The following is a 12,004-nucleotide window of genomic DNA, read 5'->3' as shown; positions in this document are numbered from 1 at the left end:
GGGCACTTGGGGCACTCACAGTGTTTGGGGTGTCTCCCAGGTCCTGCATGAGCAATCCACTGCCTTCAGAAATCCACTTCCTGTGGGTCCTCTCGGAATTGCTGGTTTGTTCTTGCAGTCAGTCTGGAGCTTAAAGTCATGATGCAAGCCTCCACACACTACTCTGTCCATCCAAGTCGGAGCTGCAATCTATTCCTGCCTCCCATCTGCCATGATGATCCAAAGAATGCTCTCTGTTAGACAGTACCTCAGGAAGCATTTAATTCGGGAATGGATCCTCAGACTGGATTACTGTTTGAGGAAATAGGAATTTCATGATCAAATAAGAATGAGAAATGCTAGGTTAACAAACAGAACAGGTGCTAGGAGTCTTTAACATACTAATATGCGTGGCAAATCTCTACAATCTCCCAAATTTGATTGTTGTTCTCTTTTTTATTTTACAGTATATGTGTTAACATTTCCCAAAAGTAATATTCTGTGGAACTGTACTTTTGTTCACACTATTCCTATGTTTGGAGTAATAAGCACCATGTAAATCTGACTCCGTTCTGAATAATGAATTCTGAATAATGTTAGAATGAACATTCCTGGGAAATAACAATTTAGTAGATTCCTAATGAAGGGCCAGAGAGAAAGAATGTTTTCCATGATACTTTACCTTTCAAATGAGTTTAGAAATTTTTAAAGAAATTTCAAAACTAATCTATTTTCAAAGAAATTTTATTAAATGAACAAAATTTGGATTCCAAAAAGAAAATGTAAATGTACCAACTCACAGCTGTAGTTGGTGTGAGTGGGCATCAAATTAGGATAATTGGGGATCTGCTTAACCAAGGGTGCAACATGCCTAGTACAGAATTTAATGATCTCCACCTTCAGAAACTTTCAGGTACATGTATTGGTTAAACTAACAATTATAAACTGTTACTAAGTGACACTTTATCAGTCACAAATCTAGTGTATTAAAACTGGAGCCATCAACCACCATGTAGCTAGATTTTGAAAGTTAATTCTCAGAAATATTAGGAGTAATTCTGATGACTTACTCAATATAAAGCCAGGTCTGGCCGGGCTCCGTGTCTCATACCTGTAAACCCAGCACTTTGGGAGGCCAAGACGGGCACATCACTTGAGGTCAGGAGTTCGAGACCAGCCTGGCCAACATGGTGAAACCCCATCTCTGCTAAAAATACAAAAATTAGCCAGGCGTGGTGGCACATGCCTATAATCCCAGCTACTCAGGAGGCTGATGCAGGAGAATTGCTTGAACCCAGGAGGCAGAGGCTGCAGTGATCACACCACTGCACTCCAGCCTGGGCAACAGACTCCATCTCGAAAACGAACAAACAAAAAAGCCAGATCAGGAGAAACATCATCATTCTTTAGGAACTTCCACGGAACAATTCAGTTTCTGCTACTTACAGCCTTGTGCAGCCCTTAGGTTTCAGTGACTGGGTCAGTGTGAAGCTGCTGCCAAGCATTAGAGCAGCAGGTCAGAGTGGACAGCAGTGTTCACATTTGAAAATGTAATACCTTTTCTCAAATAGATTTCCCAGCTGCCTTTGGCTTGATTCAGATTTACATGGTGTTTACATACCGTTCTAAACATAGTAGCAGTATGAACAAAGGTATACAAGCTATAAAGTTCCTTCTTGTTCAGTAACCAAGCAAATCGAGAACACATCCTGTTTAGGAAATAAGCCTGGAAAGCGAGGATGAGACCAGTCTGGAGGACTTTGAACACTATGCTGAGATGTTTAGACTTATTCTGGAGGCTGTTTGGTATACTTATAATGGATGAACTTTATGTTATGTAAATCATACTTCAGTAAAGCTGTTAAAGGAAAGAAAGACTGGATAGTTGAAACTATTAAACATACTTTTTTTTCCTAGTGTAAAACAGCAATAGTTACACAGTCCTAGGACATTTCTGTTGCTCAAAACGCCTGAGCTTAAAATCAGTCTATCTAAAGTCTTCATAAAATTAAAGTGTCCAGAAATTCTCAAAGACTTTTATAAATGCCAATCAGTCATCAAGGGCCCAAAGCAAACATGAAAAATACAGATCTCTAGGCCACATATAGTAAAAACCTTTGTTTCTTAGAGTCAGGCTGGTTGCTTTCCCTTCTGCCACCAGAGTAGTTATCTCATTGCGCTCTCAATTTACATTTCCCTAATGACTAATAATGTCATTTTCGTGTGCTTATTCTATGTTTTCTTTGATGAAATGACTATTCAAAGCTTTTGCCTTTTTTTTTTTTTTTTTTAAACTTTGGTTGTGTTCTTATTGAGTTGTAAGAGTTCATTATATATTTGAGGTGTAAGTTTTTTTAAATCAGATACATGATTTGGAAATACTGTCTGCCAGTCTGTTGCTTTTCATTTACTTAGTTGTGGGTTGTTTTTTGTTGTTGTTGTTTTTGTTTTTTGTTTTGTTTTGTTTTTAGTGCAGAAGTATTTGTTTTTAATAGAATCTAATTTATCAGGGCATACTTTCTTTTATGTCTTATGCATTTGGTGTAGCATCTAAAAATTCTTTGCTCACTCAAGACATGAAGTCTTCTAGAAGTTTAGTTCTTAGATTAAGACTATGAGATATTTTGTTAATTTTTATATATGGTGTGAGTTCATTACTTTGCATGTGGATATACTGTTGTCTCAGCACCAGTTGTTGAAAAGACTATTCTTCTCACATTGAAATTTCTTGACACCTTGGCCAAAAATCAATTGACCACAAATATAAGGGTTTATTTCTGGACTCTAAATTGTCTCATTGATCAATGTGCCTATTCATATGTCTTGATTACTGTAGCTTTACAGTGGATTTTGAAGTTAGGTAATGTAAATCCTCCAACATTTTTTCATTCTTTTTCATAATTGTTTTGGCTATTCTAGGTCTTTTGCATTTCTTCTAGCATGTTAATAGTTGCCTTATTAACAACTTGGAGTTGTTCAGTTCATGAGCATGGAATATCTATTTACTTAGATCTTCTTTAATTTCTCTCGGCGATGTGTTGTAGGTTTTTCCCTGTACAAATCTTACACTTCTTTTAAGTTTATTCTTGAGTATCTTAAAATTTATTGCTAGATATTTTTGTTAAATTTATTTCTAAGTATTTTAGTTCTTTTTGATGCTATTATGAGTGGAATTTGTGAATTGATTTCTTAATTTCATTTTGGGATTGTTCCTAAAATATAGAAATACAGTTGGTTTTCATATCTTCTGACCTTGCTAGCCTTATTTATTAGTTTTAGTGTTTTTTTTTTTTTTCCAGTAAACTCATGAGGGTGTTCTGCATAGATAATTACGTCATCCACAAATGAAATAGTGTTACTTCTTCCTTTCCCATCGGTATTCCTTTTTCTTTTTCTTGCCTTTTTGCACTGGCTAGGACTTCTAGTACTAAGGAGTGAGAAACTAATATCCTTGTCTTGTTTCTAATCTTAGGGAAAAAGCATTTAATCTTTCACCATTACATACAGTGCTCACTGTAGGCTTTTCAGGTTGAGGAATTTTACTTTTCCTAGTTTGTTGAGAGTTTTTATCATTAATGTGTGTTTCATTTTGTCAAATGCTTTTTCTGTGTCTAGTGAGATGACTAGTGGTTTTTCTTTTGTCTCTTAATGTGATGAGTTGAATTGATTTTGGAACGTTAAACTGTCTTGAATTCCTGTGATAAATTCTACTTGGTCATGGCATGTAAATTTTTTAATGTGTTACCAAATGTGGCTTACTAACATTTTGGTAAGGAGGTTTATACTGTGATCATAAGGGATACTGTCTGTTGCTTTCTTTTCTTGTGTCATGTTTCTTTCTTTTCTTTGTTGGGCTTTGATAATGGAGTAATACTGAACTCACAGGAATGAATTGGGAAATGTTTCTCTTTCTCTATTTCCTGAAAAAGTTTGTGAAAGATTAGTATTACTTTCAAATATTTGATAACATCCAGCAGTAAAGCCATTTGGGCTTAGAATTTTCTTTGTGTAGGACGATTTTTACTTACTAATTCAATTTCTCTATTATAGGTCTGTTCAGACTTCATGTTTCTTCTTGATAGCTTTGGCAGTTTATGTTCTTCTAAGAATTTGTCCTCTTCCTCTTAAGATGTCTGATTTGTTGGCAATTTTTTTTCCCAAAATATTCCCTTAAAGCGTCTTTAGCATCTGTGGGATTGGTTACTATTGTCCCTTCTTTTATTCTTGATTTGAGTGACTTGTGTCTTCTCTCAGTTTCCTAGTCTTCTACCTGAGATAGAAGCTTAAGTAATTCATTTGAGACCTCTCTTCTCTCTGATGTAGGTAAAGCACTACATTTCCCTTAAAGTACCACTTTAGCTGCATCCTGTAATTTTTAATACGTTGTGTTTTTATTTTTATAGTGTTAAAAAAGTTGTGTTTTTGAGGCAGAGTCTCACGATCACCCAGGCTGGAGTGCAGTGACACAATTATGACCCACGGCATCCTCGACCTCCTGGGTTCAAGTGATCCTCCTGTCCCAGCCTCCCAAGTAGCTGGGACTACAGGTGCACACCACCATGCCTGGATAATTTTTTGTATCTTTTGTAGAGATAGGGTCTCAGTATGTTGCCCAGGCTAGTCTTAAATTTCTGGGCTCAAGTGATCCACCACTTCAGCCTCCCAAAGTGCTGGGTTTATATAGGCATGAGCCACTATGCCTGGCCTGTTAAAAAAATATTTTTAAATTTTTCTTATGATTTCTTCTTTGACCCTAGGATTGTTTAAGAGCATGTTTAATTTTCAAATATTTGGGGTTTTCTCAGATTTTTCTTAATTCTGTCATTTGATTTCATATCTTGGGGCTTTCTTGTTAGATGTGTATGCATTTATAATTGTTATATTCAAAGAAGAAATAACATCATTCAATAATAGTTGCAGATTTCAATATTCTACTGTCAAAAACTGCTAAAACAATTAGACAAAGTTAGAAAGGATATAGAATATTTAAGTAACTCTGTCAACCAACTTGACCAAACTGACATTATGAATCTTCATAATCTTCTTTATAAGAAACTGCAGATACAGATTTCTTTTCAGGCACACATGGAACAACCTCCAGGATAGACCACATGCTAGGACACAAAACAAGTCTTAATACATTTTAAAAGACCAAAATCATATAGAGTGTGTTCTCTGACCACAAGAGAATTAAATTAGATATCCACAGTAAGCCTGCTGTTTGTCTGGGGCCTACTTCCTCTTGCTATAAAAGTAGTAAACAGGTCAGGTATGGTGGCTCCTGCCTGTAATCCCAGCACTTTGGGAGGCCAAAGCGGGTGGATCGCATGAGCTCAGGAGTTTAAGACCAACCTGGGCAACATGGCAGAACCCTATCTCTACTAAAAGTACAAAAAGTTAGCCAGGCGTGAATGCGCATGCCTGTGGTCCTAGCTGCAGAGGAGGCTGAGGTGGGAGGATTGCTTGAGCCTGGGAGGTGGAGGCTGCAGTGAGCCATGATCGTGCCACTGCACTCCAGCCTGGGTGATAGAGCGAAACCCTGCATATGCAGGCATCCATTCCGGCCCCTCCACATTGCCTTCATGGGACTTTGGGGGCGTGGGAAACTGACAAAACACAAACGAGAAACTCTAGCTGCTTCCACTGCCATGACTAATAAAGTTCTTTGTCTCTGATGCAGCACTTGTATCATATGCCGGCACTCGTGAAACAGTAATAAGCTAACTTGTTAGCTTATCAATAAGGTAGACTCTCAGATCCTGCTTGGTTCCTGACAGTTTCTTTAGTTCTTAGAATATATTTAAATAGCCACTTTGAAGTCTTTGTTAAATCCAGTATCTGAGGACATTCCAAGAAAGACATTTTGTAATGACTGCCTTTTTTACCCCGAGTATGAGTCACACTTTATTTCTTTGCATGTTTCTTCATTTTTGTTGAATCTTGGCTATTTTGAATAATAAATTGTAGCAACCGTGGATTCTGACTCTTTCTTCCACCCCCTAGCAGTTGTTCTTGTTTCTTTTGTTTAATAACTTGACTGTACTAAATCTGTGATTTCTGCCTCTCCCAGAGTATGCAACCACAGATGTTTCTGTTTAGTGTTTAGTTTTGATTATCTTTTTATTTGTGTTTTCTAAATGTCTCTGTTTAGATTTTACCCTGTGTCTGCATAGATTAGTGTTGAACCAAAGATTGGTCAGAAGTTATGCTCAAATACCTCAAGCCAAAAAGCCTACCACTTTGAGCTGATGGGTCTTTGTGTGGTTTGGTGAGTGCTTTCAAAATCTGGATTATTTTTTACTTTTCCCAGCGTTTGCTTTCTACCAGGCTCTCTCAGTTGTCTTGTGAACACACACACACAGGTTTCATCTGCCAGGGGTATGTGAGTGGCTTGGGCCTGCTGCAGTCCCTAGAGCACATACACATGACCTTCAGTCAACTTAGGATGTGTGCAGAGGTTATCAAGCCGCCTCACCACTTTCTCACCTCATAGAGTACCTTGTTCAATGGCTAGTCTACCATCCATTGCTTACTTCAATAAGGTACAACCTCAGGCTAGCAGAACACTGGCCCTTCCTATTCACTTGCCACCAGGATTGCTCCTCTAGTTGACAATACTCCATATCAGATGAGCTCCTCTGGCAACAGCAGCAAAGCCACTGGTTTGTAGGGCCTGTTGTAGCCTGGTTGAACAATCACTCCAGAGCTGTGGGGGACTGGTTCAGACACTTGTTTGTATGTGAAGTGTGGTAATTTTCATGAACAGATGCTTCTCAGCTTGTTATATGTCTTTGGTCAGTTTCCAGTTTTTGACAGTTTTTTTCCGCTTTATAGTTGCTTTGGGGGAAGAGGATTTGTCAGTCTCAAACCATCATGCCAGGAATCTAAAGTCCCAGTCTGCATCATCTTGCCATTGATGCTGGTGTAACTTAACTGCCTGTTTGATTCTCTGTGATCATATAAGTTGCTTTCTCTTACCTGCTCAGCTAGGATATGGAACAGCAGCAATAGAATCAACCTGGGGAAAGTTGATGTAGAACACTGGTACCACAGTGGGCATGGATTTTTCCCATGGTTAATTAGGAATGATTTACAATGATCAGGCATTATTTATACTTTTATTTCCTATATAACTAATAAAACATATTTGCTTTACAAATGGTATATCATTATATAAATGTTATTTATATACACTTTGTATCAACTAGAGATTAAAATATTGCCTTTTGTGATGAGATTCTAGAAACATTGTCTTCATTGTACTCATTTCTCCCTGAATTTCCTTCCATTTATTAATTCGATAAATATATACTTGGTTATCTAAAGTATACAGAGGCATGTTCAGTGATTCCAAGATGAAGCTGATACGTATTTTGTCCTTAAGGAGCTTATAGATTAGTGAAAGTAATACAATGTAAACATGAAAAATGGAAATAGGATGTGCTGGATGCCATTAAAGAGTTACAGATCTGTGCTATGGAAGTTCAGTAGGGTAATTGAGTTTTCCCTATCTAAGTGATTCTATTATATCACTCATTACTCCCATCCCCTCATCCTCCCTGCTTGCATTCCCTCCCCAGCTGCTTTCCTACTGAAATCCTTATGTTGTTACTCATTCAAGCTAGTCATAGTAAATAACATGTATGCAGAGCTTCCACGTGCACTTTTCTTGTGTGCTATTTGTCTGGGTCATATCAGCTTGGGGTTTAGGTAGGGAGCATTATTATTCCTAATTTACAGATAAGGAAACTGACATCAGAGTGACTTGCCCAACCTCGCATATTGGAAGAGTCAAGTTTTGAACATAGGTCTTTGTACTTGAAATCCTGGGCTCTTTTCAGTGTGCTGTGCTGCCTCTCACCCAGCAAACTCTCTCTCCTCTAGCCAGTAGATAGTTGAGAAGAATTAAGTTTGATGAGTTGGGTCAGAATTGGAGGCAGCTTAGTGTGTTTCTAGATGGACACACAAATGAGGCAGCAAAGCAAGACTGTTCAGGCTACTTTTTGAATCATTTCCCAATAAGGGTTTTTAATGACTTAATTTTACAATAATCAGAGATCCATATTTTCATTTGCATCTCATTTCATAGGTGTTGAATTGTTAAAGCATATTCAAAACCAAATTATTCATCATCTCCCCCTCAATCTGTTGTCTCTTAACGTTTCCTTTCTCTAGTAATGACACCTCCAGCTCCGCAGTCTTCTAAGCTAGTAACTTGGAAGTCTTTGACTCCTTCCTAACCTTTATCTCAGCATCTAATCCTATCATTTCCAGCCTACTTCATAGGGTTATTGTGTGAGTAAACTGACGAAATACATAAAGAAAAACTCCGAAAGCTGTGAATGAGAGGTATTTATTTCCTCTAAGGCAGTGCATCTGTTGATGTGTACAGTACTACAAGGCCTCAGCATCCATTCAGAGTTAATGTTTTGTAGTATTGACACTTGATTTAGTGAAGTGTGTACTTAACGTCAGGGCTGAAACTGCATAATCTTAACATTGTTATGGCAATCTGCACTCTTAAAAGCACTACCAAGGGAGGAGAAAAAAGGGAGAGAGAACAAGGCTCTCTTGTGTGATTTGCACGAGAACTGGAAGTCAAGTTTTCAGACTCCGCTTGGCTATATCCAGAGGTCCTTTAAACTGAAAACTAAAGTTGATTTTATTAATACCACTCCACCAGTCATTCTCTGTGACCTAGGGCAAGTGATTTAGCAGTGTCAGTCTCTACATATAAGTTAGAGATAATGATTGTACCTATTTTATAGGGCTGCTGTAAGGATTGAATGTTCTGTGTAGACAGCCAGAGTGCCATATATAAGGTATTCAATAAGTGGTAGCTATTGGATTACTCTTCTCCCTCTCCACCTATCTAGAGATTTTAGGTTGGTCCTTCTTTGCCAATTCCCTGAGATAGATAATTTATTTCATGTGGCATATTTATTTAGACTGCATCACATTACACTCTCGCAGTTCACAAACATTTCCAGGAGGTTGTTGCTCCACCACTTCATTCAAAACTAGATTCACTGTTTTCATGTTTTCCTCTCTATGTCTCTCCTACTAATTTCCCTTTTACGGTTTGAACATGATTCTGATGAGCTCTTTCAGTTAAAAACTGTGAGATTAAACTTGTACTCTCTGACTCCAAAGTGAAAGAGATTTTAGGTTCAGTATTAGGAATACATTTCTACAATCAGTACTGTCCATGAGTAGAATGGGCTGCCTTGGAAGTCATGAAGTTACCCATGGCTACCTCTATATAAAAGTGGCTTTTGACTAGCAGCTTTGGCTTGCCACTGCTTCCTTTCTCCGATCCAGTCCCTGAGGTCTGCAAGCCGTTTCAGTATACATCGCAGTGAAGAGTCTAACAAACAGATTAGCTACCTGACTTGCATGTTTTTGGCTTTGGAATTTTTGGTTCAGGATCTTATACTGTCATAGCTAAATGAATTGACAAAACAGCAAAGTATAATGAAGAAGTTTATCAACCTTCGCCCACAGGATTACCAAATACAGAAGTGCAGGGTTTAATATTAGACTAAAGTTGAAGATATGGCCCTCAGTTCTCCTGCAAAGGAGCTCTGCAGTGAAGTCACGATAGCCATGGGCCTCTGAGTGCAGCTAGGGTCATCCATACTATTCCATATGTTAAAGTAGAAGAAAATAGTGACGTCATTTGGGAGACTTTTATGCAAAATTTGACAGATGTTGCATGCTGCTTTCAGGATTAAGAAAATTACATGGGCACTGCTGTGCCCTCTGTGAGATGTTTTATTCTCAGCTGTCACCCTCCTTGTCCCTTGCCCATAACCATTATAGTGGCCAGAAAGTCTGCTTGCCCTCCAGTGATGTGTTTTGAATAGTGCCCATTAGTTTTCAGTAGTTACCCTGGCCTGCATGTTAGCCTTCAGTTTAATGGCCTTTTTTATGTTCATTCATTTTATTTTATTTCCCATCGTGGTTTTGTTTATTTCTTTTTTGTTTTTTGTTTTTTCTGTTCTCTTTTTTAAAACCGTCGTGGTTTGCCCTTCATATTCCCCAATGTTTGCACATGACAAGATGTTGCCATCCCAACATTACCTCCCACTTCACTGACCAGTGCCACTACTGACCATCTAGCACCAGCCACAACGGGACCATTGCCTTCAGCTCCTCGGGATGTCGTGGCCTCCCTGGTCTCTACCCGCTTCATCAAATTGACGTGGCGGACACCTGCATCAGATCCTCATGGAGACAACCTTACCTACTCTGTGTTCTACACCAAGGAAGGGATTGCTAGGTAAGTGCGTGTGTGTCTGCAGCCAGTTGGCTGCCTCTTGGTCACAGCAGCCTTGTCATGCTCACCCTGGCTCTTGGTATCTGTACCAATTTTTCGTCCAGAAAATAAGATCACAGAGATGCATATTCCCTAATTTTAGGTAATTAAATAATCTCCGAAGCAGACTAAAATCCTGGTAGTCTCTCCTTTTCTGGGATGACTTAGGGAGAGGATAGATACAGCTATTGAGGTGGAAGTATTTAAATGTAACTAGGACTGCCCTTATGTTTCATAAGATTCAGTCAGTATAAGTTCTAGAGATTAAGGTAGACTTAATTTATTAAAGTAATCTTAAATGAATATTTGCCACACCCTTATGTGGTGTGAGTTGCGGAGCTCCAGGGGTTTTCCTTGATGAAGCAAGAGTAGTTAGTGATGACTTTTACTAAAATAGCATTTTCATTACATTCCTCTTCATTTCCACCCCCTCAGGAGCTCACATTGCTCATAGGAGAAGATCCATAATGTCCAGGCTGCTTTATGCCACAGGCTGGCTTCACTTTATCTGTCCAACTTGTTTTTCCTTTTTTCCCAATGTAACTGACTTTCTAGTGAAACCAGTCTAATCACTGTAGCCTTTTTTTCGAGTATTTTCTCTTCAGTCACTTCCCCTTGCCCCTTTCTCAGCTAAAGGTAAATTCAATTAATCCTTCTTGGCCCAGGTTAAGCCCTATTAAGTTCTCAAAAAGCTTTCCCCACCTTTTCAGCACATAGAGTGTTTCCCTTGTACGTGTGTTTGTATCCCTAATATTGGCACTTGATTGTGGTCATATGTGATCTTTTACTACCTTAAGCTGTTATTCTTCAATTATGTTACATGTATTTGTGCTGTTTTCCCAACCGGATTATAAACTCTTTGGAAGGAACCATGGCACATGCTGACTGTTCACACATTGCTGAGTAAATTCCTTCACTGTGCTCTTCCAACCAGAATAAGAAAGCTAAGATACCTGTTTTAGTAGGAGCGCTAACACATCAGCTAAAGCTTACATTTCCATTAGCATGCTTATAGTTGATGTATATTATAGTTAATACCAGACTGGCAAGTTCAGCAAGTGCAGGACCCTTTCTTTAATACTCTCAAGAAGTCTAAGTGACACATAATTGAAGACCAATGGATGGAGTTACCTGAATGCTATACTGTATGTTTTGAGTTTTACAAGGGTAGGAAAACAGTTCTATACATAAAAAAGGTAAGACATTCCCACCGAACAGCAAGTTTCAATATCACCATTAAAATATCTTCAATAGATTTTGAAATCTCATTGCAAATCTCATAAGCTGTCACAGAAGAAAGAAGCCATTTAGTAATTCTGTGTAATAAGCTTTGTTTCTACAACAGGTGTTTTGCTCTTACTGTGCCTTCTACCAGAAATGCATTTTCCTCACATTAATTACATCTGGCTTCTTATCTGTCATCCTTAGATGACATCTCCTCAGGCCTTCCCTGAATACCAACCCAAACTTAGCCCCTCGGTTAATGTCACACAGTGGGGTATCAGAGCCAGCTTGTTCCCAAGCTAATTGTTAAATGCTCGGGAAATTTTGCAAACCTAATGACATGACTTGGCAGCTTGAAATTGGGCACGGTGGGAGTATTTACAGTGACAAATGCTACAAACGAGAGCCAGCTGTTAAACATTCACCAGAACACCACTGCTGTCACATCACCCATTTTTGGGTATGTGTGTGGTATTTTTGTTT

At 38.5% G+C, this 12,004-nt stretch overlaps 1 protein-coding gene across 4 annotated transcripts in view; it reads left to right on the top strand.

The window, feature by feature from the left end:
• NEO1 (neogenin 1) overlaps positions 1-12,004 on the top strand; it is a 274,840-nt gene that overhangs the window by 193,561 nt on the left and 69,275 nt on the right. For 3 of the 4 annotated variants that reach the window (XM_030931313.1, XM_010383274.2, XM_010383275.2), the window contains exon 9: positions 10,042-10,261. In XM_030931313.1, coding sequence (XP_030787173.1) covers positions 10,042-10,261 — 220 coding nt within the window. The remainder of the gene's footprint in view (positions 1-10,041; positions 10,262-12,004) is intronic. The other variant, XM_030931312.1, reaches the window with a different exon arrangement.

Source organism: Rhinopithecus roxellana, chromosome 5 (genome assembly GCF_007565055.1).
Source record: "Rhinopithecus roxellana isolate Shanxi Qingling chromosome 5, ASM756505v1, whole genome shotgun sequence".
In the NCBI taxonomy this organism is placed as follows: domain Eukaryota; kingdom Metazoa; phylum Chordata; class Mammalia; order Primates; family Cercopithecidae; genus Rhinopithecus; species Rhinopithecus roxellana.
The sequence above is the reverse complement of the archived record's forward strand: the minus strand, read 5'-3'. Positions and strand labels throughout refer to the sequence as shown.